The sequence below is a fragment of the Aythya ferina genome, assembly GCF_964211825.1.
Source record: "Aythya ferina genome assembly, chromosome: 17".
NCBI lineage: Eukaryota > Metazoa > Chordata > Aves > Anseriformes > Anatidae > Aythya > Aythya ferina.
The window spans coordinates 13,945,163-13,972,518 of record NC_140316.1 but is presented as its reverse complement, the minus strand read 5'-3'; the positions used below and the strand labels follow the sequence as shown (position 1 = coordinate 13,972,518).

At 52.7% G+C, this 27,356-nt stretch overlaps 2 protein-coding genes across 6 annotated transcripts; one reads left to right on the top strand and one right to left on the bottom strand.

The window, feature by feature from the left end:
* Window positions 1-658: 658 nt before the first annotated feature.
* Window positions 659-12,970, bottom strand: ACAD10 (acyl-CoA dehydrogenase family member 10; the record flags this gene model as incomplete). Of its 5 annotated transcripts, none has more annotated exons than XM_084491528.1 (15): window positions 659-1,381; window positions 1,660-1,729; window positions 3,510-3,866; window positions 4,423-4,632; window positions 5,135-5,280; window positions 6,091-6,241; window positions 6,807-6,988; window positions 7,573-7,641; window positions 7,990-8,131; window positions 8,570-8,729; window positions 9,314-9,472; window positions 9,857-10,051; window positions 10,833-10,981; window positions 11,516-11,687; window positions 12,743-12,970. In XM_084491528.1, the coding sequence occupies 14 exons, from the start codon at window positions 12,968-12,970 to the stop codon at window positions 1,689-1,691; spliced, it is 2,361 nt and encodes a 786-aa protein (XP_084347654.1). In that variant the 3' UTR covers window positions 659-1,381; window positions 1,660-1,688. The 5 variants fall into 5 exon arrangements, with proteins under 5 accessions (XP_084347654.1, XP_084347655.1, XP_084347656.1 ...); XM_084491529.1 differs by having other exon boundaries at window positions 1,660-1,726; XM_084491530.1 differs by having other exon boundaries at window positions 4,459-4,632.
* BRAP (BRCA1 associated protein) lies at window positions 12,915-26,373 on the top strand. Its single transcript, XM_084491540.1, has 12 exons — window positions 12,915-13,050; window positions 13,133-13,279; window positions 13,848-14,049; window positions 14,788-14,977; window positions 16,157-16,270; window positions 16,755-16,903; window positions 18,933-19,008; window positions 19,619-19,757; window positions 20,257-20,366; window positions 22,054-22,143; window positions 24,036-24,139; window positions 25,369-26,373. Exons 1-12 carry the CDS (start codon window positions 12,969-12,971, stop codon window positions 25,727-25,729), a joined length of 1,764 nt encoding a protein of 587 aa, XP_084347666.1. The 5' UTR covers window positions 12,915-12,968; the 3' UTR covers window positions 25,730-26,373.
* Window positions 26,374-27,356: the final 983 nt, after the last annotated feature.

Here is a 27,356-nt window from a genome sequence, read left to right as displayed (position 1 = left end):
TTCATAACCACGCCCCCCTCGTTCATAACCACGCCCCCTCCATTCATCACCACGCCCCCGCCAATCATAACACGCCCTCTCGCCTCGCCCCGCCCCCCCCCGCACGTGCAGCGCGTGGCACGCGGCGCGGCCGCCCCGAGGTTGTGGCCGCTCCGGGCGCTCCCCCCCCACCGGGTCCCGGCGGCTCCAGCCCAGCCCCGTTCGTGGGTTTCGCACCGAGGGGACGTCCCCGGGGAGCCGCAGGCTCCGAGGCTCGGGCTGGGACCCCGCTCGCTGCAGGATGAGGCGGCGGGAGGTGTAAAGGCAGCTGCAGGCTCCCCGAGTCTCCCTTCAGAGCCCAGCGCCTGGGGGAGGTCGGGTTTCATCCTGCGGCTCCAGCAGGCGCAGCTCAGGTTGCAAAGGCTCCCCTGCAGCCACATGGTCTTGGTGCTCTCCTGCTGCTCCCCTTGTTCCCCTGGCAGCAGGGATGCTGAAATAAGGTGGTTTTGTGGAATTGGGCTGTGGGAGTGCGCCCGTGCTGGAGGAGCCAGCAGCAGGAATCGCCACCCACGCGTCAGTGCAAGGACGCTGCCAGGCCAGCGGGCAGCTCAGAAGTGGCAGACGCCACCATCTCACCATCCCCAGCAGAGCTTCCAACCAGAGCAAAATGGGCAGAGGATACCGAAGAGTTGAACTTTTTAATCTGGTGAATTCCAAGAATTATGTCCAGCACTTGAATTAATACCAGAGAACATGAAAAGAGCCCAGGAATTACCACGATCATAAGCCCCCAGTCCTCCCTGCTGCTGGTCCATGTGGAGCACTGAAAGCCCCCACTGGTCTACGTCACCCCTGATCCTCAGGGAAACCCAGAGAGATCCACCACAGCCCTGGGGCCATGGAGTCCTCCCCGTTCCTCCCAGCTCCAGGGGCTCCCCAGAAGCCAGAGTCCTCCAGGAGTTCCCCACCACTGGAGCCCCAGCACCCACGGGCTGCTGGAGATGTGCTGAAGGAGAGAGGCTCTGCTCCATTGCTCCATCTTCATTCCCAAACCCAGCACTCTCACCCCTGGCCCCGCTCTCCCCACTGCAAGGCTCCGTGCCTGCAGCCTCATGACCCAGGGATGGAATTTGCCCCACAGCTATTGAGCCCATGGCAATAAAGGCACTGAGCCAGATAACAGAAATGCCTCTGAAATTCAAAAGCTCCCAGGCTGCAGATAACACGACCCCTCCCACGCCAGAGGGGCTGGTTTGGTCTCACATCCAGGGCTCCCCAGCGCTGTCTCAGCTCTGTTTTGGAGCGTGCTGTCCTGCGGGGCACACGGGACCTTCAGCCAGATGTGGGACCTTCAGCTGGACGTGGGGCTCGGGCCTGGGCTGCGATGTTCTGCTCCAGAGACCTGTGTGAGAGTGAAATCCACGCCCATGCAGGGCAAGGAAGGAGCTGCAGGAGCAGGGAAGCACGGCAGCAAATGCCCCAGCTCCTTCCAAACGCCCTATCCTCGTTGGGGATCCCAGAGCAATCAGGACAAACCACCCCTTAGGCTCTTTGGCCCCAGGCTGCAATGCCTGTGTGACATTCCTGCTGTGGTCCTCTTGTCCCCAAAAGGCGGGTGTCCCCCTGCTGCTTTATCTGGGCCACAGGAGGATCAGCTGAGAGGTGTACGTGCCTGCTCACCTGGCTAGCCTGATCCACGGCCTGCCCAGTCAGCATCGGAGACACGGCTCTGGCTCTGGCACTCTGCCTGCTGGAAGGGGACGAGACACATTAAACCCTTCTCTGTCCTCCCCTAGCTCTTCCCCAGCCGTGACAGTGCAGCCACAGGCCAGCTGTTTCAGCCAGAGACACTCATGTTTGCTCAGAGAGAGGCTGAGCTTTGCTGTGCTCCCCTCCAGAAGCTCTCCCTGGGGAACTGGGAGCATGGGCAGCCTCTGGGACCTGAGCGTTCCCATGCAGGGCACGGCAGGATCAGCCCAGGCTGATTTCATCTTGCAGGGACAAATTTCATCTTGCAGGGACAAACCCTGCCCCGCAGTGCCAGCTGGCCCTTTCCCTTGGCCCTTGCCCAGCCTGGGAGTGCTCTGACAGCCCTTGGCTGGGCCTGCTCAGCTGTTTAAGGCCCCACTGCTGTTATCTTTCCTCTGCAGGCAGCAGCACCCCACCCCTGGCCTCCTCCCCCAGCCTTTAAAATGTCCTTCCACCGCTGACAGGGCAAGGGCGATGCCAAGGGAAAAAGCAGTGGGATGGACGGGGAGAAGGCAGAGATGAGAGGGACGAGGGGGGCTCCACCACAAGCCCAGGGCATGGAGGAGGGACAGAGCAGCAGCCCTGGGGCTTGAAGACCTGGGAACTCTCCCCCAGGTGTGACGATGAGTGTCTGGAGGAAGGGCGAGGAGATGTGCTCCTCTCAGCACTCCCAAACCACCTGCAGCCTGCTTCCTCTCCTCCGTCTTCTCGGGGATTAGCTGCTAAGCACCCTGACACGCTGGTTTTTGCTGCGTGAGCACAAGGAAACGTTTCTGAAAGGCTCAGCAGCAGGCGGATTGTGTTTTTTTGGCAGTTACAAGGCAGTTAAGTAACCCACTCGCATTCGATAATGTCACCAGAGTATGCTAAGAGCCCAATCTGGGCAGCAACTCGAGGAGAGCGATGTTTGCTTTCATGACACGCTCCGGGAATGATTACTTACGACACCACTCCCAGCAAATCTGTTTGGAACACGAGCCAGCCCAGAGCCACAGGCACACTGAGCCACCCTGCGTCCACCAGCAGCACTGGGAAGTGGCAGCACAGAGAAATCAGTTAGCAGAGCCCGGGCAGCTGGGCTTTTGCACGTTTTTTGGTAGCTGCTTTCTGCCTCCTCACCACCACACCAGAAAGAACCAAGGTCCCTCCGTTCTGAGGACTCAGGGCTGCAGCAGCACCCGCTACGTTCGGGAGAGCTCAGGGCCAAAGTCCAAGCAGCATCCCAGAGCCTGCTCTGCCTGATCACACGCTTATCTCCGAGCAGGGATAAATTGTTTGCTGCAGGGACAGCCCCTGCCGGGAGAGCAGGCTAAGAGAACAAAAACGAGGAAATGTGGAGCATGCCAGCAACTCCCTGCCCTACCCAAGGGTCATCCCCAGCCAGTGCACCGGGAGGAACTGTTAAAAAGAGCATTAACTCGGTGTTAACTCGGCCTTTCCCTTCCAGAGACAGCCAGAGGAGTGAACAAGCACTGGGCTGGCAGCACAGGACTGAGAAGTCCCAATTTCTGGGGCTCCATCAGCGTTGGTGGCAGTGCTTTTGGGGGAGCAGCCCCATTGATTGCAGCTGGCCTGGCAAGAACCTGCTCATCTGGGAAGGGAGTGCCAGCTTCTGGAACTGCTGTTTCCTAGGATATGAACTCCGTACCAAGCAATTTCTCCAAGCCACAGGACTCTGAGCGCCAAGTGTCTGATGTGATTAGGAATGCAAAGGCTCTTAGAGGCATGCCACGACCCTGGTGTAAGGGAGCAAAGCTGCTGTAGGAAGGAAGATGCCTCACCTTCAGGTCTAGAAGAGGTCGCAGAGTCCACCTGGGCTGGGAAATCAGCAAAACTCCACTGGCCTTCCAAGATCCTTTCCAGCTTGCAGTAAAGACCCTGGGCCATCCCCAAGAGGCCGCTGAGGGAAGCGATGGGGGGGATCTGGAGCATGGAGGCAGCCCCAGGACACGGCCAGGTGCCACAGCTCCTGCTGAGGAACGGCCCCTGCCTGGCCCAGGTGCTGTAGCGCCGTGCAGAAGGCTTTGCAGCAGGGAGGCTCTCGAACACACGGAATCCTTCTTTGATGGCAAAGTCCCAGGCCAGGTCTGCCACGAACTCTGCGTGCTCTGGGCGGCTTTCACCTGGGGCTGGCCTCCCTGGGGACAGGAGAAGAATAAGACACCCGTGTGACACAGCCACATCTCAAATAGAGCCACGTGTCCTCGTCCATGCCACCACAGAAGGACTCAGGGAGATTCTTCTCCAAGGAATTTGAAAATAGCATCTTTTTCTCTGATAAAAACTCCCCAGGCCAGACCTGAGGTATGCAGATAAACAGCACCGAGAGCCCCCAGCACCTCCCTGCTTCCCAACTGCTCTAAGGCTGGGGCTTCCTTCAGAAGTCTGAGAGCTCCACCTGTAGGACACGTCCCTGAGCTCCGGCCTCTGCTCAGTCCTCGCAAGAAAGAAGCGAGCACCCAACAACCTCTGATCAGCACAAAAAGCAAACACAGACCTTGCATCCACCAAAAAAAGCTGCAGCAGGGGAAGCGCCCTCTGTCTGCTCCCCTTTGGACCTTTTTAATGTTTGCGGGACACGACTGGACCACCAAACGTGCTATCCTCAAAGCACAAGGCTGCCTTGCTCTCCTGCTGACCCAGCAACCTCCCAGGGACACCAGGCTTTGCTTTACTGCCCGAAATTTCAGAAACCTGCACAGAACTGGGCTGCATGGTTGGGCTCCTCACCTTCCAGTGAGCTTTTGTAGTGTCCCTGCAGCACTGCGGCCAGTCGGAAGAAGGCAAAGGCCATGTAGAAATGAAAGTTCACGGGCAGCTCCACTCCCCTGTGGCCGCAGTACATCTGGCAGTACTCCTCTGCAGTGGGGACCCCCAGGTGCCCCCGATCCCACTGCGCCGAGCCTGGAAGACACGAGGGGCAAAACGAGTCAGCAGGCAGCGGGCAGCTCGGCGCTTCCTAGGGGAACCAGGAGCCTTGTGGCAGAGCCCTGCAGGGGCTGCAGTGAGAGGGAGAAGAATCCAGACTGAGTTTTGAACATGGTTCTGCTCCCTGACAACGCTCTGCGTGCAGGACCACGGGGCCAGCACCAAGCAGGATTTGTGGAGTGAGCAGCAGGGCTCACACCAGGGGCATTTCCTTAGCACACGGGCAGCAGGCAGGAGACAAACTGGGGACGGGGTGATTGTGGCACAGGGATCTGCACGTGCAGAAAAATGCTCTGCCCTGGAGGAACTTAGGGGTCTTCGGAGAAAGGGCAGAGCAGGGAATGTGGTACAAGACCCACAGCCCTTCTGAACTGCAATGAGCCAACTGTCAGCTGAGCTCTCTAAGGGCAGGAGCTAATCTGTTTCAGAACTCTGGTTCCTCTCTGTGTGTCAAATGTGCCTTTGCCCTTCTCTGTACCTCTCGGTGTGTTAAAGTGAGGTGGCAGGAAGAAGGCCATACAGTTATTCGCCAAATCGGAGATGGGATCTCCTAGAGTTGAAAGCTTCCAGCCAAGGACAGCAAAGACTTCTGGCCTGTCTGGGTGAAAGACCAGGTTGTCCACCCTGCATCAGAGGGAGAAAGAGATCAGAAAAGTCTCAAGAGGGAGAAAAAAAAATCCCAGGGCTCAGCAGCAGTGTGTACCTTCCAGTGCTCTTCGCTCTGTGCAAAAATTGCTGAGTCCTCTGAGAGGTTATGCAAGTGAAATACAATTTCTGCAAGCACAGGTCAGGGAGGACAGAGATTACTCAACAGTGAGCTCCCTGGTTAATGGTGAACTGAACTGCACTTTGAAGAACGAAACCCAGCTATGTGGGGCCTTGGATCATGAACATGTTCCAGGACAGGCTGGCTAAAAAGCAAAGCTGGCAAGTCCCCGTCCAGGGAGATCTTCTGGGCACTTTAAGGGCATGTGGTAACTCGAGGCCCTGCCCTGTCGTGTCCTGCAGTTTGTGTGTAGGACAGCCTTCAACAATTTGACCCCCAGGAGAGGGCAGCAGCCCACTGAGAACAAAATCAGTCATCAGTAATCCTGCCAAGGTGCAGAGAGCACCTCTGACCCCAGCCACACCGCTCCTGGATGACTTGATGTCTAAGACTGGCAGCAGGCAGGTTTTGCTGTACCTCCTGTGACACCCCAGCAGCTTCACAAAGTCTACAAACACCAAACAGCATTGCTACCTGCACCCGCACTGAGTTCTGAATATTGCAGGCACAGTTTGTGATTCCCCAGCATTCGAGCAGCGTTTGTGCTGTCAGTTTCTGTCCCCAGTTTTCCTGGGAGAGGATCAGCAGGGGGAAAATACGGGAGCACTTTTGCTCCCCCTCTGCCACCTAGGAGGTGTTCCACAGAAATGCCATCAGCCAAGCAGTACCTGAAGTCACCGTGCACGACTGTCACCTCCTGAGAGTCAGGAAAATGCAGAGGCAGCCACTTGATGAGCCTCTCCATGGCTGGAATGACATGGGTTTCCACAGCTCGATACTGCTTTGTCCAGGAATCAACTTGCTGCTGAATGTAATTACCTGTAACGAGGGAACGAAGGCTCTCAGGGAAAAGAACGCGTACAAGGAGCTTTCAGAAGAGATATATAAAAGAAACGTGCTGAAACAGTCCAACAGCTAAGAAGGTCTCAGTCTAGCACTCTGAGAGAAGCTACAAGAGTTTAATTGTGATTCCCATACATTCATAACCGGGCACTGGATTTGATATTCTGGTAGAAATAACCAAATCCTGGCCAAAATTTAACTTCTCCACCAACTCTGAGAAGCTGAGGTAGCCCTGCAGGCAGCCTGGAGGAGCTGAGCAGAGTTTTGTGTGCTCAGAGATAGCAGCAAACAAGTCACTCCTACAGCTTCTGCAGCTCTTGCTGGTGGCAGGAAGCTCTGGGGGCTATGAACAGGAAACACAGACCTGGAGAATTTCAAGCAGCTTTCCACACACCCTCCAAGAGGCCTGGGGATTCAGACACTCTTCTGCACACCTTTGCTTTCCCCAGGTCTGGTCCAAGTCCTGTACTTGAGCCTGTCCCTTGAAATGCTGCTACACAGGAAGAGAAAACAGTGACAGGGACACAAAGCCTTCTCTCACCACGCTCCCCGTCGTCCTGCAGCCGGGCTGCTCCGAGGTCTACGCTGTGGATTTTGGCGAGGACTCGGCTCATGGCAGCGTAGGCAGCCCCCCGCTGGCTGGGCAGCAGCGCTGGCAGGGAGGCGTCGCTGTAGATGTGGCCGGCGCAGTGCTCCATCAGGTAGAAAGGTGCCCCAAGGGTGCTGGGGAAGCAAAGTGGAACTGGTGTGTCCGAGGTTAATCCCACTACCTACCACCTGCAGGTCTCACCTGCACCAGGAAGAAGCCCCCAGGCCTTACCTGCACTCTGAGGGGAGGAGCAGCCTCAAGAGCACTGCTCCCTGTGCCCAACTCTGGCCTGGGCTCAAGCCTAACTCGTGCTGCCTGGTGGCACGTGGCTGTGGCACGATCAGTGCAGCCCCTCCAGCCCCCAGAAGCTGGCAGTTAGAAAAATCACCTCCTCACCCGAGCACACCGAGTCAGTGGGAAGCACTACAGCATTTTTACAGAGGAAGAGAGTATTTTGATTAATTGCTAAAATAAGGATGCGCCTAAAACAAGCCAAGAATGGGCAAACACTGATTAGATCAGTGCAATTTAGAAGTTGGGGCTGGGAGACACAGCAGCTCCCGGGGCAGATCCCAGCAGCTGGTTAGCAGCAGGCAGTGATGCTACCACAGAGCTGAGCACGGCAAACACCAGCACAGCCACGGGAAAGCTCCCCTCTTCTTGGGGGAATCCGGCTGAAGCTGTCAAGTGGGGAGGGAAAGCTGAGGGACAAGATTACCTGCTGTCCTCACAGAGAGCAAGTACAGTGGGAACAGGAACACCAGCCTCAGAGAGTGCCTTCAGAACCCTGCCAGGGCAAGTCAGAGAGCTGATTCAGCACAGAAAGGCATTAGGGAATCAATACTCCAACGGCACTGTTGTTAGGCAGATGCACAATATTAAAAAACGTCCTGTGCTCAGTGTTACATACACTAAAGTAAGGTGACTCGAGGTGGGGGAGAGAAGCACGCCAAAATCTTTGGCTCAGAGGCTCGAGACCAATCCAATACACTCTGGAAATCACAGGAAAATCGCCACAGACCTCCAAGAGTGCTGCTGCTCTGCTGCGGAGGCAGAGATCTCTGGCACAGCAAGCTGGTTTGGGACTGCAGTCTGTGCCAGTCAGCTGGCAGGAGGAGCAGAGCTGCCTTCTCACCTGTATTCTCTGCTGACAGCAGGGCCTGGGGGAAGCTGGCCGTCGGGGAGCTCCTTCTTCAGCACCAGCGAGCGACCTCCAAACCTGACGTAAAAGGTCCGGGCAGCCCGGCCACGGCCAAACTGCCGTAACACCAGAGGACCTGGAGAGATCAGAGCAGAGGGGCAGCAGACAGAAGCAATATCTGGGATTATTTCTCGCCACTTCTCCAGGTTTTACTTTCCCTTCCCATGCTTGGCTCTGGAAACTCATTTGCAGCAATCAGGAACCTACACTTTGCTCCTCAGCCACAGACATCTGCAGAGCACAGCAGCAGCTCACAGATGGACTCAGGTCAGGAATATTCCTGGCATCTCTTTGGCAACTTGCCCTCAACACCTCCCAAATAATGAAGTCCTAAAATGTTGTATCCCAGCCCAGCAGTGATGGATCACTGAAACCTGAGTAGCTGCAATGCCTGCTTGGAGTTCAGGAACCTCTCCTTAATATTATTTTCAATCCATCTGCCATGGGACAGAAAGAGCCAAAGGCTCCAGGATATGTGAGCATTCAGGCTGAAGAGCAAGAAGTGCTGCACTACCTGTTGCCTGGTCGCTGAAGACATTTTCAAGGTACTTTTGCAGACGATCTTTTGGAATCTCCGTGCTTGGTCTCACTGAGCAAGTATATGGCACAAAGCCTTGTAAAGGAAAGCCCAGATGGGTTTCCAGCTCTTTGAGTGCTGCTTCTAGATCATCGACCTGCAAGCAGGAGGGAGGGAGTTAGAAGATAAAATTGCCTAGGAAAGAAGGAGCTCTGCATGCTTGTGATGCATTTACCTGTGAGCCCAATGGCTCTGATTCACTGAGACACGCAGGAATTCAGTGATCAGCCTCATCCAGCACCAAGTGCCTTTACCAGCACTCGCTGAGCCTCCCACCTTGCTCTCTGTCCCCACGATGTACTTTTCACAGTGACATTGGCACTGTGAGCTTGGGCTGGGATACAAGCTGGAATTCCCCATGTGCCATCCCAGGGAGCTCTTCCCACCAGTCCCATTTCCCTTGTCCCAGTGGTCCCCTCACCCAAGTGAAACCCCTGTGCTCTCTATCTCCAAAGCCTGAGCGTTAACCATTGCCCAGGTGACAGATTCTTGAAGCCTCAGTTTCCAGAAATGTATTATTTAATAAATCATCCTGGAAGAATAAGGACAGGCTGAAACAAAAGGCTTGGCAACATGAGTCTGCCACTTTTCCATTTGGAAATCCTGGGCCACTCCAGTCAAACACAGCTGCTGGGCTTAGAAACCGTGCCCACAGCTCGACCTGGTTCCACTGCTTTGTACCTTCACTGTTTTGATGCCGAGCTGGGCTGCTGCTTGGAGGCTCTGGCTGCTGCTGTCGAGGAAGATGGATTCCTGAGGCTGAACGTCCAAGCGCTCCAGGCACAGCTTGTAGACACGAGGATCTGGCTTGCACTTCCCTTCCTGATGAGCTTCGACTACCTGTGGCGACAAGCAATGGGTTGTACACGCGCCTGCTGTGACCACAACGTCTGTGGAGGTCAGGAGGACAGCTACCAACCACACCGCAGCGATCTTCACAGCAGGAAGGTTATTGACCATCATCAGCTGCCCAAATTTGGATCCACAAATTACTCTTACATATACACAAAATATTCTTACATATATACGTGGGGTTTTGTGGGCATTAAGCAATGAATTTTCAGGTGCACTAGCACTGACTTCTTCACTGACTACTAATTGTACATCTGCTAATTGGTGCTGCTGGAAGCCTTTCCCTTGCTACCTGCAAAGGTAAAGAATTTCAGTTGCTGCTCTCTACAGACCTAGCTTCAGCAATGCATCTTGTAACCCACCCAGGCTTACCACATCGAAGTGCTGCTGGTCTAGGGGCAGAAAGCTCTCCCCGTTTGACAGACGGAAGCTGTTGCTCAGAAGAGCTGTCTTAAGGCCTTCTGCACGGATACACTGTACGGCTTCTGCCATTGTGGGGAGCTGTTTTATCATCTCACGTCTGATTAAGTTGGAGAGAAAAGAGTCCACTGGAACACAGACGTTTGCCTAGGAAACCAGAGAAACCCCCAAGAATGATAATTAGCCATAAATGGTTTTTGAGCAGGAAGGGAAATGAGAGCGGTTGGGTAGGTAGATTGCCCGATCATCTTATCTTGCTGCCCCGCTTCCTCTGGCAGCAGAAGGCAGACAGTGAATCTCCCAGATAAATTGCTTAGACCAAATCTGGTTCTCAGATTACTAATTCTACAGAAGCAGCAGAGCTAAAGAGCTGATTTTGGCAAAGAGGAATAGGCTAAGACTGATCCTGTCATGGAATCAAGGCAGGTTAGAGATAAATACTGGATTACCGTTCAACAGGAGGGAAAGGAATCTGCATTTCAGACTCAGATGTTTCAAAAAGCCCTCATCAGGCTTCTACTGATCTTAAGAACCCTACTCAGAGACCACTGTCTCCATCTGTCAGCATGTTCATGCATGAACTAGCAGCAGAAGCCTTTCAGCTGGTCTTTGATTCTCTGATTTCTCATCTTAGATGATCCCAGAGGTGTCTTCAGATCAGCAAGCTATGAAATATGGAGGAGGAGGCTGGTGGAAGTGAAGGCAAGTTCTGCTCACCATCCTGCCTGGGTAGCAGAACGATAACGGCAGTGAGAAGCCTGCCCTGATCAGACAGCAATGCTTCCCAGGTGGTGAATCCAAACCCTTCCTTGAAGGATTTATTTTAAAAGCTCCCCTTTCCTTTCTGAACCACCAGGTTCCCACATTGCAGAACCCATTTCCCTGCAGTCAGGAAGCACAAAGAGAGGAAGAGGGCTGGCTGGCTTACAATCTCAAAGCACTGCTGTCCCAGCTCCTGCAAGAACTCCACAGTCGTCAGCTCTCCTCTTGAGTACTTGAGAGAGGGACTATTTTCCCCTCCAGAGGTTACAGCTTGTTGGATGGTGCCAGCTGGAATACAATTCTGGGCCTCCCAGTCTATGTAAAGAAAAGAAAGCCAGGAAAGATCACATATGGCATCATCAGAACTGGGAAACTCGCTTCAAATCCCTCTGCAACCCTGAAACCTGACAGATAAGACTAATGAGAACCGATGTGATGGGCTGAGATAATTTACCTAGACACAGAGATAAGAGGTTTAGCATTTCCCCAGCCAAAGCACCCCGTCTTTATTTTTGGTGTGGTACCCTTGGGGTGAAAACACAGCTCTTTGTGTCCTGCAGGGCAGTGCCAACGTTAGGTGCTATCAACCAGTGCCATTACAGGGCCAATTTATCACCAGAAGTGGCCTGGCCCTGGCCTGGAGATGTCAACACGGTTGCCAGCTGCTGCCAGTTCTAGCGCTTCTGATGGCGCAATCGGGAACGCGGCACAGCGAGCGGTGACCATCGCAGCCTCTGCAGCTTCTCCAACATCTCACCCGCTGCAGAGCCGACCGCCAGTGCCATGTGAAGCGGATTTTACCTACACGCAGGGGAACGAGAATACTGGATGAGAAATGAGAGCACGCACCCGCGGCCGTCCTGTGCGGGGCCGGGAGGAGCACCCCGCTCGCGTCCAAGACCACGGCTCTGTAAGGGCTCCGGCCACATCGCATCCACCGGGCTGAGGCAGTGTGTGGCGGGGCCACGGCCCAACGTGGGCAGGGGACACGGGCAGCGTGCCTCAGGAACATGTCCCGGCCCTGTGGAAACATCAAGGGGGTCACAGCGACGGCCGGGGCAGCGCCTGACACCCAGCGGGGCACTGAGAGGGAACCGGGGCTGAGCTGCAGGGCGCTAAGGGGCAGGCAGGAGGGGAAAGGACTGAGGCATTTGGGGGCGTTTGGAGGTGTTTCAGGGCGTTTCGGGGGTGCTTTGGGACATTTTGGGGCCGTTTTGTGGTGTTTGGGGGCGTTTTAGGGGCATTTTGAGATGTTTGGGGGCGTTTGGTGGGGCTTCGGGGCATTTTAGGGGAATTTTGAGGCGTTTGGAAGCAGTTTGGTCCGTTTTGTGGTGGTTTGGGGTGTTTTAGGGGCATTTTGAGGCATTCGGGGGCATTTTAGGGGCATTTTGAGGTGTTTGGGGACCCATTGGGCTGTTTTGTGGTGTTTGGGGGCCATTTTAGGGCCATTTTAGGCCATTTTGAGGTACTTCATGGTGTTTGGGAGCTTTTTAGAGGCATTTAGGGCCATTTTGGAGCACCTTGTGGTGTTTTGGGGGCATTTTGGGCCGTTTTGGGGCACCTTGTGGTGGTTTGGGGGGCATTGTGGGCCTTTTTGAGGCATTTTGTAGTGTTTGGGGGCTTTGGGGCCATTTTGAGACACTCTGTGGTGTTTTGGGGGCCATTTTGGGGCACTTTGTGGCGTTTGGGAGCTTTGAGGCCATTTTGAGACACTTCATGTTGTTTTGGGGGTACGTTGGGGCCATTTTGGGGGCACCTTGTGGTGTTTTGTGGCTGTTTTGGAGCCATTTTAAAGCACTTTGGGCGACGAGGCCCAGCCCTGCGGCCTACCGCAGCCTGTAGCTGGGGGGCGGGCAGGATTAACAGCCCCAGCCTCTCACAGCAAGCAGCCAACACCCCCCAATCCCCAAATCCTCCCCAAATCCCCACCTCCCCGGTGTTTGCACAGACCCAGGGCCGAGAACCGGGGGGCGACAACCGCCGCCCCTCACCCCCTCCCCCCTCCCCCCCATAGTCCGGGCATTGCCAGTCCCCGGCTCTGGCTTCACCCCCGCGCCACCTCTCGCGAGAACTCACCGCCAAACCTCGCGAGAACCACGCCAACCCCCTCGCGGCGAGCCCCCCTCTCACCACCCGGCCCCGCCCACTCGTGACGTCATCACGCCGGCGTGACCCGGCGGGGTCAGAGGGGAGAGGTGCGCGAGGCGGAAGCGGCGCCTCAGAGCTCCCGGTGGCGGCGGCGGAGGCGGAGGAAGAAGAGGAGGCGGCGGCGGGGCCGGGCGGGGCCGTGCCGGGCCCACCCATGAGCGTGTCGCTGGTGGTGATCCGCCTCGAGCTGGGCGAGCACTCGCCGCTGCCCGCCGGCTTCGCCTACAGCGCGGCCGGTGAGTGCGGCCTGCTCCCGGTAGGGCCTGTACCGGGAGCTAGGCCTTGACGCCTCCTCTTCCCCCCCCCCCCCCCTCACAGCTCCCGACATGGCGGCGGACAGCAGCGGCGCGGCCCCGGCCTGCCTGCAAGGGAAGGGCCCCGGAGAGCGGGCGGCCATCCTGCACCAGCACCTGGGCCGCAGGGAGCTCACCGATGTCATCATCGAGACCATCCGGCCGCGGGCAGGTACGGGGGGGGGGGTGCCCGGTGCCGGCAGGAGCCTGGTGCTGCCCGTGGGGTGCTCCCCGGTGGGGCCTGGTATTTAGAGGGGGGGCTGCAGGGGGTTGGTTGGGTTTTGGGGGGGTTTAAGGGCAGGAGTGCCTGGTCACGGCAGTGCCCGGGTCGTAGCGGTGTCCCTGATGCCCCAAAAGCAGTGCAGGAGGAGCTGACACCACGGTGCTCGCCTTGCTTGTGCTTGGCAAACCTGTCCAGGTTGCTCTGTGTTGGTAATGGCAGCTGGCAGGATTTAACCTGGCACTGAGCAGACCCTGCCTGTCAGGGTTTAACCCGGCACAGGTCAGAACTCGCGCGCCAGGGTCCTGCTACGGACTCTCACTGGACTTTTGGCAGCTCCCAAGTTTTCCCCAGAACCAAAAAGCTGAGCTGGGTCTCGTTCCGCCACCTTCCAGGGGCACAGTTTGACTCCTCACAGTTCGAGTTCTCAGTCTGGTTGCGTTCCCGAAGGCTGTGCTCAGAGAGCAGTGAGCATTTCTGGTGTGTGGTTAGTAATCTGAAAGCTTCTGGTTTGTAAAAGATGAACCAAAAGGTGCCGTGGAAGGAAGGAAATCTTCGGAGGCTGTATCTGCTGAGGACAAAACCAACCCCGAGGAGCAGAGCAAAGAGCGTGAGGCTGCACCGGACTCGCCTTCCAAGCAGCTCCCTGACCAGATCTCCTTCTTCAGCGGGAATCCATCAGTTGAAATCGTTCACGGCATCATGCACCTGTACAAAACAAAGTAAGGATGCCTGACTCACGGCAGCTCCCTGGGAGCCACGCTCCTGAGCCGTGAGGCCAGCAGGAAGGGCGGGTCGGTCGCCCCGGGCTGTGGCAGGCAGGAAGGGTGACCCAAACCCACGGGCCTGGGGTGGTGCTGGAGCTCAGGGTTGGCTCAGGGCTGGCTGTAAGAAATGGGGTTCCCAAAAAAGGGAAAAAAGCAGTTTCTCAAGGGATCCTGCAGTTGAATTGTGGTCTGCAGGGTCTTGGCGGCAGGCCTGAGGAGCTCCCTGAAGCAGGAGGCTTCGTCCTGTGTTTCAGGGCTTATAATGCCACTCCCTTTCCTGGCAATCGCACGAGAAATTCCATTTCAGATCTGCCTGAGAGCTGTCAGGAGGTGCAAAATGAGCATTTGAAATGGGAACAAACATTGCTCGTTTGTTCTATGAGTAGTTCTGAGTATCTGTGGCTTGTCAGCTTCAATTGTTTTTCTCAAAAACAGCTGACAAGTTATTCCTGAAGCAGCCATTATTTATTGGAGCTGCTGTTTTAATCCTTTGCTAAGAAGTGAGAGTTCCCTGTGGGTATTTAGGACTCCCAACAGCCCCTTGCTTCTTTGTAACTGTTTACAAACGTGCAAAAGAGCGTTCAGGGTGACAACAGAACTATCCTAGCAGCCCCTGCTGTGGGAGGGGTGGTAAAAGCTGTGCCTTTGCCCCCCCTGGAGTGACGTGAGGCCGTGTAACCGTTCCCTTTGCAGCAAGATGACCTCCCTGAAGGAGGACGTCCGGCGCAGCGCCATGCTCTGCATCCTCACGGTCCCCGCCACCATGACCAGCCACGACCTGATGAAGTTTGTGGCTTCCTTCTACGACGTCATCGAGCACATGAAAATCATCCGGGACTCCACTCCCAACCAGTACATGGTGCTGATCAAGTTCAGCTCCCAGGTAAGAGCTGGAGGCCCCTGTGCCTCAGGAGGGCTCTACAGCTGCTGGGTGGCTTCGCTGGCCAGCTCCTAGCCAACCTCGTGCTTTATCCTCGGTGAAACAGCTCTGTCCTAAAGCCCAGCACCTCCCCGGGGCTGCTCACTGAGGTTCTTCCCACTCCCTGACCCACAGGGAAGCGTCTGCACGGTCTGTCCAGCCTATTTCTTGTCAGCAGGGGATTTAAAAGCTGTTAGGCATTACCTAGACGCCCCGTTCTCTGCCATCAGAGCACATTCAGGGTGGTGCGTTGTGCTGTGCTGAGCAGAAAGACCCCAGCCAGTGGGGTTTCGTTTCTGTTCTAGGAAAAATTTGGTCTGCTGAGGGGCTGTGCAGCAGGAAAAGGATGGTCTGACCCCAAAACTGAGGGCCTCGGGGATGCAGTATTTGTGTGCAAGCTGTGCTACCTGCAGTAGCTGTGAAGATGCATTTTGTGTGTCTCTTTATCCAATTTCAAATACCTAGCACTGAACAGCCTCAAAACCATAAACGAATCACCCTGAAATCCCTGCTAAGAAGAATTCCCTCAGCCCTGTTCCCCAGTGACCCCTAACGGCTGTCTGCAGGTAGCAAAAACAAATCTCCTGGGCTTTTAGTTATCTGCCTCACGTGACAAAGAGCAAGGGAATGTGGCATTCAGCTCTCACCGTTTGTGATTGTCTTCGAGGCAAAGGGTTTGGGGTGGTTACCCCCTGAAAATGGGTGACATTTGGTGGGGTTGGGTTTGGTTCTGCCTCTTCACAAGCGGCTCAGAGCCTGCTGGAGCTGCTACGAGTGAATGGATCCCTGCCCTCACTCAGCCTCTTCCTTTCCCTGACCCGAGTATCGGTGTCCTGCGATGTGGCCCTCTGAAATTCTTACAAAGAGACCAAATTTGCTTTGCAAATGCACTGAAACCGCTGACAGGGAGCGAAAGAGATGCTGAAGGGGAATCCGTTATTCCTGCTGAGTGCTCAGATGCTGGAGCTGCCTTCACGGCTCCGCGTCGCGTCCTCGGGTGGCAGCGCTGAGCCCAGCCCCGGGCTGAACTGATTCCCTGAGACCTGGTGGAGGGGAAAGCAGAGGACGCAGCAGATTTCTCCTTTCCCTTGGCTGTCTCAGCTGCAAGCCTTCCCCTTTTAACACCTTCCCTTGTGTGCCCAGGCTGATGCAGACAGCTTCTACATGGCGTGCAACGGCCGGCAGTTCAACTCCATCGAGGAGGACGTGTGCCAGCTGGTGTACGTGGAGCGTGCAGAGGTCTTCAAGTCCGAAGATGTAAGTTTTTTTTTGTTTTCCTTTCTTTTCCCCTGAACTTTGGAGGCTTAACGGAATTATTTATGCTGGACAGAACGCCGCAAGAAGCGCTTCACTGCTTCAATCCAGAGCTCGTTTCACGTTCCAGTGCTGTTCCTGCTTGGGAGAGTTTGTTTGGTGGCTCTGTAGGCTCCGTGCCTCGCTTCTGCAGCGTCTCTGACCTAACCCTGCCAGGTGCAGTGGTCTGGTGGATCCAGAAAACGTGGTGGGACAGCAGCAGCCGCACTGATCCTGCGCTGCTGTGAGGCTGTGCTCTGTGGAGCGCTGAATTGCCTTCTTTTCTGGTAAATTTCTAACTGCTTTAGAGACTCAGAGGATCACTTGGTTCTGTTTTTGTACCCCAGTGCCAGCAGTAGTGAGAGACGTTTGACTCTTCCTGTGTGGGTGCTTCATTTATGGTGACGGGAGGGTGCTGAGCAATTTGTTTCCCCTTGTTCTTTTGAAGGGGGCCAGCCTGCCCGTGATGGATCTGACCGAGCTGCCAAAATGCACAGTGTGCCTGGAGAGGATGGACGAGTCCGTGAACGGGATCCTCACCACGCTGTGTAACCACAGCTTTCACAGCCAGTGTCTGCAGCGGTGGGAGGACACCACGTAAGAGGCTTTTTTTTTTATTTCCACATCTAAAACCCTGCTCCGATTGTGGTGGCTCCGTGCTGACAAGACCAATTCCTCTCATCGAAGTGTGGGGGCTGGAATCGCTGCGAGTTCTGATGCTCTTTTCCTTCCCATTAAGGGACTCCCAGGGAGAAATCTCCCAGCCAAAAGTAATTGAGCGATGTTTCCTGTGAGCCTCACTGCTGAGGCAACGAGGCAGCTGTAAAGTCATGCAGATTGTTTTTAAAACGTTGTAGGATAAAAATAGGGGGACAAACAGCACTGCACGCGCACAGCCCTGTTTCGTGCAGCCTCCTGTGTCTGTTTGGGTGTTGGTTTCCTTGGCGTAGCTGAGGCTGCAGCACACACAGACGAGCACTGCTTGCTGCAGCCTGAAATCCTTTCGGGAACTTTTGGGAACGTGCAGGGCAGCAGCCTCGGCTCTCTCACTTCTGGATGCTCAGAGGGTGAAGGAAAGCTGGGCTGGGACAGGGCTGGAAAGCCAGACAAATGGAGGCAGGGAGGAAAGAATAACGACAAGATCACTGAATCAGGAGGCTCAGGGCCACACTCCCAGCACAGGGGAGTGCTGGGCTTGGAGCTGTGTCTGTCCTTAGAACACCTCCTCTTTTTGCTGCTACCCTGTTCCTGTTTTTGCTCCTGCTGTCCTTCCCATCACCAGAGGTGGGATTTCAGCATGGCTGAGCCCCTGATTGGCACCCAGGCGTTATCAGTCGTGCACATCTTGCATTCTTCTGGCCACTGCTGCTTTACTGCATGTCAGGCTGTCACAGGTACTGCAGCAGAAGGCTGCTCCTCCTCACTGTGATTTCTTCTCTCATCCTGGTACCGCTGACTGCCTGATTCTGTGACAGTACGAGGAAAAACGTAGGCCAAGGAAATCATTTGTGAGGCAAAGTAAATGAACTTTGGTGGCATTAATCAGATTTGTAGCTATTAAGGCTGATTGGCTGCTTTGCCCCATAAATCAAAACCAGTTTAAATTTGAAGCAGTAGAGCTTAGCCAGTGTAGGATCGAGATCCAGAATAGCACTCAGATATCTCATGTACAATTTAAGCAAAACTTCTGCTGCTGATCTAGGAGAACAGTAGAGGAGAATCCCTGTCCTCTTTGTTAGGCACCTCAGAGGCTGTAAGTGCCTGAATTTGTATAGAAAACTTGCTGCAATCCCGTGCTCTCCTCCCTTGACTATTTCTGTAGCTTATCCAGCAGCTAACGAAGGACACGTAACCAGTCCTGGCAGCAGGATCCCGAGCCTGAGTTACCTTGCTCCCCAGCTGAGCTTATACTGGTTAAGGCCTGAGCAAACGTTCTTTCTGATCCTGGTTCTGTCTTTCTGGCAGCACAGCGGTGATGTTTCAGGAGAAATGATAGCAGGATGCCTGCTGTGGATTCTTCTAGGGTAGAGTTAGATGTTCTTCCAGAAGGGCTGAGCCTGAATCCCTTTGGTTGGGCTGAAATCGAGGCAGCAGCCCCCCACCGTGTCCTTAGGGATGTCTCAGCACTGAGTGGTGTTGCAAAGTGCAGGCACCTCGCTGTTGAGCAGCTCTCCTCAGCGCTCTGTAGTTACAGCATCCTTCCACAGCAGCGTGTAGCTGCTGCACGGAAACCTCTGCAATAATGGAGAATGTCCAAGAAATAAAGTGCCAACGAGAAGAGAGGTCTTTATTATAAGATCAAACTGCCTTCGCCGTATGAGAAGGGTATGGAAGAGCCCTTCTGGGACCTGAAGGTTGCTCTGTGCGTATCGCTCACATCGCTACAGCACCGACTTGAGACCAAAATGGAAAAACTGATTTGTTCCTCTGTCGCTTACTGGCTTAAAAGCCTTTTGTGGAATGGAGGCAAGTTTGCGAGGGCTAAATGGGAGCTGAAAGATGCGTGCGCATAGGGAGTGTCCCACAGCATGAGGCATTCACTCGGAGCTCTTTGGCTCTGCTTTTAATTACCTTAATACTCAGTTGGAGCACTGTGTGTCTAATCATGCTGCTTGTTGCCCTCTAGGTGTCCTGTCTGCAGATACTGCCAAACGCCCGAGCCAGTGGAAGAGAACAAGTGTTTTGAGTGTGGAGTTCAAGAAGTAAGTAGGTGGGTGGATGGTGAGTGAGATCTAGACTAGATCTGACTGCACAGCTGCTCTAGTTGCTTTTGAGGTTGATTCTGTGGCTCCTTTTGGGTTCATTTTACCAGTCAGTGGTGCATCTGCTTTCCTTTTGAGCTGGAATCGGTACTGGGAAGGGATGCTGTCTCCCAGGTTTCCTGCTCTGACAAATGTTTCCATTTCTTAGAGAGTGTTAATGCGTAAACTGATCGGTGCCTGTGATAAGATGTGTGTGATAGCAGGGGGCCAAACTAACGCTGAACTCGGTGCTCCCTTCTAGTCTGTGCTCCCCAGAGCTTGTTTTTGTGGTTCTGTCAAGCTGCCACCTTTGTTAATCAAGGCTGTTCTTCCATCCGTGCCTGTGGTAGTCTGTCAAGGTGCCTGGCATCTGCAGGCTCCTTCTCCTTACTCTTCCACCTGAACGAGGTTTCCTGGAGAGGGGGGAAAAAGCAAACTGTTCGCATTTTAAGGAATTGCCTGGCTGTACGCAGCGTCAGCAGGCCGTTGGTGTCAGCTGGTGCTTTCTCAAGGCGCCGGTGCCGCTGTTTGATGGCGTTGTGAGGACAGAGCTTTCCCGTTCTCTCGGCAGAACCTCTGGATCTGTTTGATATGTGGGCACATCGGCTGCGGCCGCTACGTGAGCCGACACGCTTACAAACACTTTGAGGAGACCCAGCACACCTACGCGATGCAGCTGACCAACCACAGAGTCTGGGACTACGCTGGAGGTGAGCGCCGTGTCTTCCCCCCTTGCAGGATGACCTTGGTTGTAAAAACAGCTTCTGGGACACCAGAAGTGTTAGGAAGAACACTAGTGATAGTTTGCTTGGAGCTTAAGGGGTTTGCATCCGTACTAATCCTTCCTCTTCTGGGAACATCCATCTCCTCTCTAAGAGCAGTTTTCGTGGGTCTGTAGCAGATGGGAGAGGGAGAACACGATTCCATAACGAACTGGAGCGGTCCTGTAGCCTCCCTGGAATGTGTTTGTTACTCCCTTTCCATCAATTTGCCCTGAGGTATGAGAATGGGCTGTGGTAATAAATACCCTGCAAGGTGTCTATGCAAAGCCTGCTAAATAACAAATACATCTGGTGTTGGCTTGCTGCCGTGCTAATGTGCTGTTGCAGCAGTCTGCGTGGTTAATTGTGCTGCATAAAGTATTTCCACTGGTGTCAACCTGGGTGTTCTTAAGCAAAAACTCCCTTTGGTTGAATTTTCTCTCTTCAGATAACTACGTCCACCGGCTGGTTGCAAGTAAAACTGATGGGAAGATAGTTCAGTATGAGTGCGAGGGAGATATGTGTCAGGAGGAGAAAATTGATGCCTTACAATTAGAGGTAAATATTGTGGCTCGTTGGGCTCTGCTTTGTGCTGCTGTGTGGAAATGTTTCAAATCAGATACGAATACAAGAAAATGACATCAGCTTATGCAGCAGACCTGCTCCCTGCATGTAGGCAATCATCTTCAGACAGGAACAGGATATTTTTACTTTTTATTTGTTTAAAAAAAAAAAAAAAAACTCCTTTTGGCTCTGCAGAGCCAATGCAGCTGAGAGTAAGCTGGCTGCAGTCTCATCCTGTGTTCACCACTAGATTGGAGATTAGCTGCTTATGCTGCTACAAACACTGAGGTCATTGCAAAGAGAAATGGGTCCGAATGCCCGGACTCGCTCACCAGACCTTTCCTAGTGGAACTGTGACGTGGTGTAACAACCCAGGATGGCCCAGAATGGGTATAGAACCGTCAATTTGATTAGTTTGATTTGTACACCGAGTGAGTAGGAATCCATAGCTGCATGCCTACTGTGGCTATCAAAGAAAGCTGACAGCCCTGTCTGATACCAGCCCTGTTCTGCTCCCGTCCCTTCAACAGACAATGATTTTTTGTGCCTGCTGGCCGGCTTCTCCCACACTAACTAGAAGGGTAAAACAAAGGTTCATGCAAGTTTTCCCTTGCCAGTGATCTATTTTAAAGGGAAACTCAAATTACTGCTTCAGTGAGCAGATATACTGCAGCAGGATTTCAGTCGCATTAGACACAAGGTTATCTGTAGAGGAGAAGCCTGTAGAGACCGGCCTTTGTAAGCTTATTGCTCAAATAAATATTTGTTTGTTTTTTTTTTCCCCTGAATTTTCTGTGTAACATTTAGATGCAAACCCAGCTATTTTTTAACCCTTATTACCAGGAGGTCAGTGCTTAAAGTATGTCAAAGACCTCTCTGTCTGGCTTATGCGATCTAAATGTTTGCAGAGAGAATGAATTTGGCAGTGTGTTTTGGCTCCCTGATACTACTGAGAGTATTCAAGGCTTTTTGCACATGTTTAATTCCACAGTGAATGCCTAATGCTCTGCTTCTTAGCCTGATGGTAAGAAACGCTCACGTTTTCCAACCTTCTCATAACTCATTTGCGGAACCAGAGGGGAGAAGAGGGGATGTAAGGCACATATCCTTGTTCCCATGCCAAAATAACATTGGAATGGGCTGTGCTTGTTGGAGAACAGTAAATGTGAATAGCTATACACAGCTGGGGATGCTTTGCCAGAGATGCTCTTACAGTGAAGCTAGATGTGTGCATTTACCCTTCCCCCTTAGGTTTTGGGCTAGAAATGGGGAACTTGGCCTTTGGGATCTCAGACTCATGACAGAGATGATTGATGCTTCATTTTCCTGTGGAGTGTAAGATTTGGAGCCCTGTTGCTCCTATGGTGAAAAAAAATATCTCTCTTTAAAAAGTATTTGGTGTGATAGTGGGTACAGCTTGGTGGCACTTTCACCTGGTCCTTGCTGTTGTGCTCAAAGGACTTCCCTTGATTCCAGAAAATCATGTGATTTAATTCTGAAATCAAATTGGTGAAACGTGCATCTGCTGGATCTGCGGTTTACACGTACATTCAGACTGCCCTCTGTGCTCAATTTCACTCGATTAAATTGATTTTTTACATCGGAGCCTTTTGGGCTTCTTCATCGGGGTAGCCACCCTTAGGAAAAGCTGACCGCTCTGCGCACGCTTCTGTGTTTGTAGTACTCCTATTTGCTAACGAGCCAGCTGGAATCACAGCGAATCTATTGGGAAAACAAGATCGTCCGGATAGAAAAGGACACGGCTGAAGAGGTGAGCCCTGCTCTGGGGATGTTTGGAGCTCTGCAGGATCAAAAGGCGCTGGGAAGGCGGATGGGAAGCGGAGCTGCTCGGTGCCTCTCACAGGCTGCACGTCGCGTGACGTGACCTCGCGTAGCCTGTTTCACTACCAGCTGAGAAAATTGGCTCCGAGATGGATCCCTTATCTCGGCGCTCACATCTAGCAATTTGCTGCTCAGTGATGCAGAAGTAGGTAGATTGCCACCTAGATTTAAGGTTGATTTAAATGTGCTGCTCGGGAAACTGCAGCAGTGGTGGAAGCAAGTCTGCGCTGCTGCAGGATCCCTGCTCGCTGATGCCATCAGTCTCACGCTGACGTTTTTCTCTGGGGAAGGTTAGCGTAGCATAGACAGTATGACTTTAATTTGCTCGGCTGTCTTTCTGCTCCAAATGCATATTGATTTGCCCTTTCTTTGTGATCCCCTACCTTTCCTCATCACCCAGTGGGAGAAGTTCAGAGTCTCCTCCCATAAAGCATTCTGTAGGCAGGGCTGCTTCAAAATGTCAGGAGCAAAAATCCGGAGAGAATATTTTAATGCTTTTCACTCCACGTAGATCCTTTCAGCTAGGTTTAAAGCAAGTCGGGATTTAGGGCTGAGTCCTCATTTGAACTTTCTGCATGACTTCTAATTAACCACGTGCAGTACATGCAGCATCCTAAATGCAGAAATTAGGACCATTGAAATAGTGGTCAGCGACTTTGGTCTAAAGAACAGACCCAGAAATCTTACAGACATCCCCAGAAAAAGAAAAAGTGTAGCAAAAATTGTTGTATGTGACCAGGAAACGTGATCCACAAAGCAACTGCGAAGTGAAACAACTACAATATACACCTTAAATGTGGCTTTGTGTTTAAAGATCCTTACGATTTTATTCATGGCACTCATGCCGGGTAAGTCGTGCCTGGATCAGTGCCACTCTGCAGTGTATTCCAGTATCAGTGCTCACGCTACTTCCCCAAATTAACCATCAGCTGCATAAACATTCAGTGATTAAGGCCGGAAGGCTTAAAACCTGCTCTGTACTGACTCTGGCACCAGCGAAGACAGCATGTGTGCTGACACTGACATTTATCCAGATTGCTTCTCCAGGAAAGCATTTTTCCTTTAAATTCCTCTCTCCAGCACATGCAAGCATCCTTAACATGGGGAAACAAGTATTTCTGTCTATAGATCTCTTCTAAATCATATCTTTAAAAGTTTAGATGTGTTCTGTGAAGTGCCTAGACAATGGGAGCATGTTTTTTTTCCGCAGCAGTGGTCTCTAGTTTTGAAGTAGAGGAGAGGAATCCAGCGTACGTGTGTTTCCATTTGCCTTTGACATGAGCAGGATATTCATGTCAGTAGGTCACTGTCTTATGACAGCGCGCTGCTGAGTCAGTGCTGAGTGGAGTAGCACGTTTGTTTTCAGACTTTGACCATATTTATTTGACGTTTAGTTTAAAATGAGCAAAAGCTCCGCATTGTAAAGCTCTCGGATGGAAATTTAAGTTTACTGCTAGCCATTCTCTCAGATGCTTTTTGTATCTATAGAAATGCTGAACTGCAGGCACTAAGAAGTTAAGGAGCTGATATAGGTGGTGGGTTTTGTTGCCGTTGTTGAATGGGGTTCCCTGGCACAGCTCTGCAGCCAGAGTTGCTGTTCTGTAGGAGCAACTTCCACGGCAACGTGGTTCCTTGTTGGGCTCTGTGAAGTGTAGCGCAGAGGGTCTTAACCAAATTAAGCCTTTTCTTGCCTCAAATCTTTTGCTTACCTGGGTATAGTAATTGGTCAAAGTCTAGAAACCACACCAGAAAAATGAATGTCATAATGCAAGTGCACAGGACTTTGATCTGTTTGAAATGCCTGTGTGTTTGTTTTTACAGATTAACAACATGAAGACCAAATTTAAAGAGACCATTGAGAAGTGTGACAGTCTGGAACAGAGGCTGAATGACTTGCTCAAAGAAAAGCAGTCTGTCGAAAGGAAGTGGGTACCGCTGCCAGGTTTAGTTCCATGCAGCCATTAAAGCTCTGCACGCTGACATCCAAAAAGGAGAAAAAAAAAAAAAAGAATCTTGCTATTCTTGGGCAACTTTGAGCTATTTAAACCGGTTTACTGAGAACCCCGCTCATTTATAAAAAGCTCTCATTTCTGTAGGTGTTCCCAACTTGAAAGTGCCTGAGTGGAACGCAGCTTTTGGGCCCGTGGCTCTTTTTACATGGTCTGCATATTTAGCTTCCAGTAATCCTTCCTCTGCCTGCTCAGAAGCAGACACCAGTCTGTTTTGCAGTCGGCAGATACCTCCAAAGAGGAGAAGAAGGCAGCCCGACAGAGGCATCTCACCCGGCACAGAGAGAAGTGTAGATCTCAGGAAGTGCTTAGATAAAAGATGTCAGGCATGGAGGGGCACAGATCGGCGTGTTCCAGCTCCTAGGTGGGGCTGCGTGGTCTGTTCTTCCCAGCCCACCAGGCTCCTGGCATTGCTGCCTCTCTGCAGCCCTGGTGGGAGCAGGGACTCAAACTAGTGAGTGGTAGCTTGTGCACCTCACCTTGAGGAGTGGAAAGCAGGGTCTGTGTGAAGCCAGCAAACTTTTTTGGGAAAAGCTGAGTTGTTAAGAGCAGGAAGGTACTGATATTCGTGTGGGAGCATCTCACTTTTGAGCAAAGGGCCATTTTCAGGGTCTTGAACTTACAGTTTGGTGGGAACCAGTATCTCCAGTCCCTGACTGCCCTTGGCTGTCAGGACCACGTGTAATTCCTGTGCCCTTTCTGGCACCCGTTCTTGAAATTGCAGATGCACGTTCAAGGTTACAGTCCCGTGCTCCCCCCACATCCTGTCTGTTGCCTGCACTGGTTGCTCTTTGGTACGAGGTGGAATTGCCCAACTTGCAAGGGAAAGGACCGTCCTGGGTTATGCAGTTTGAGGGTCAAAGGTGTGGTTCTGCTCCCACAGCATCCTGGTTTCTGTGCAGGTAGCGGTGTGCAGGCAAGCGGGTGTTAGCAAGCTTTAAACTGAGTAGAAAAAACCTGTGGGGTTCAGTCCTTTTGTGTTGCCTTCCCTGGCCAAAAGGCCCAATCCAAGTTCTGGGTGGTTTTGGTGGGGCTGGGGACAGTTGGGGAGACGGTTTCCCTAAGGACTGGAAATAAAAAGGATGCAGTGATGGTTAATTTAGTGCAATACACTGCTCTTCCTGACCTGTGCTTCTATTTGCAAGGTGTTCTCAGCTGAATAACAAAGTGGCTAAACTTTCCAACGAGCTGAAGGAGGAACAAGAACTGAATAAGTGCTTGCGAGCGAATCAAGCCATGCTCCAGAACAAGCTCAAGGAAGAGGAGAGAGTGCTGAAGGAAACGTGCGAGCAGAAGGACCTGCAGATCTCGGAGATCCAGGAGCAGTTGCGAGATGTCATGTTCTACTTAGAGACACAACAGAAAATCAATCACCTCCCAGCTGAGACCCGGCAGGAGATTCAGGAAGGACAGATCAACATTGCGGTGGCATCTTCAGCCAGCTCCTCCACGGGGGGCTCAGGCAAACCTTCTTCCAGGAGAGGCCGTGGCAAGAGGGGCAAATGAAGATCAGAACACGCTGCTCCCAAACTGAATCTGGCCCTGCTGGTGGTAGGCCAGGCCCTCCTCTTGGGAATTCCGGCTGGGAACGCCCAGTTCAGTAAAGCTCCGCTAGAAATCATCTTCAGAGCTTCTCATAAAACTGGCTGCCAGTCACTGGAGGTGTCTGTGGTATTTAAAAGCATTTCACTGCACTATTTAGCTGTTTTTAGGCAGATCTTAATGACCGTTTTGCCTTCCTACCTTTTCAGAGCCCCCTCCTGTCGTGCGTTTGACTTTCTTCTTGGAGAGTATTCTGTTCTGGGGTGGGTGTGGAGAGTTCGACACCGTGTGCCCTCAGGGGTGCTGTGGGGTAGGCTAAGGCCCAGCGTGTAAGGCTTCTCGAGTTCTTCTCCCCACTCTTGGATTTAAAAGTATTCTCGATTAATAAATGATTTTTTATTTAAGAAACGATGTAAATTAGATTATATGCATCTCCTTGTAGTCTGTGCAGACCAGACACTGCAGAACAGTTAGCGCAGGAGTAGAGCTGTAGTTTGGAAATAAAAAGGAGCGAGGTGTGGAAACGAAACCATCTCAGCGGTGTAAGAAACTGAACGAGTCCTCACGGCTTGTAATGTAGGATATTAAACACTTTAAGGACTCTGCTACGATCCGTTTCTTCATTTTAGGGGTGGCCTTTGACAGGCCGGCGGTCGCTGCCTTTGGTGCAGAAGGTATTCAAGGGCTTTTTATTTTGGAAATTGTTTAACGTGGTTATTTTACAGGCATTTCTACGAATTAATCAGAACTGTCTTTGTGAAAATGGGCCCGTGGTGTGGGCCAGGAGCTGCCAGAGTGTCCCGATCCTCCCGGAGTGGTGTGCGTACGCTTTCCCTTTCTTAGCCACACTCGGAGCGTGTTGGCATGAGCTCCAACGCTATCCTCAGAAGGAGGTGAGGAAAATAACCAACGCAGCGTTTTTGCAGCCCCATTCCTACATGCCTGCACTCAGCCCTCGCACCGCTGCCAGCCCCCAGCCCACCCCTGGGGCTGCTGTGCTCGGGTTTGCCCCGTGGAGCTGAGCGCGTTGCCCTGCGACCAGACCCTCGCCACTAGATGCAGCTGTTGTATCCAGTTACTGGGAGCCTCGCGCTGCCTCTGCTGCTCTGGAACGTGGCTCTGTCCAAAATCCTGGCTGGCAAAACTTTTCTGTTACTTGCCCAAAAAGTATGCCAACCCCCCAAGGGAAATCTGAGGACAAATCCTTTTTTTTTTTTTTTTTCTTCCTCTTTCCACTAAAAGTATGTACCAGACTCGATGCTCTGGTTAGGCTCAGTTTTATCACGATCGGAGGGGCGACTGTTCTGTTTGCTGTGTTGTGCTCAGCAGCCTGAGTGTTTAAATGCTAATTCTTTTTTAAAAATGTTTGGGGAGTCGTGCAGTTGTCTCTTCAGACCACAGCACGATCCTCTTCCCTGGTTGGAAGTGCAGGAACAGCCTCGATCTTTAGTCTGTAACACTGAAAATGGAGATCTGACTTCTTTGTTCCAGTTTGGAGCTAGTAAGTAAGACAGCGAGTCCTTTACTGATCGTTGTTCTTTTTGGCTAAGCAAAAGGAACGAGTTACAATACGTAGAATGACTCTTGGAAG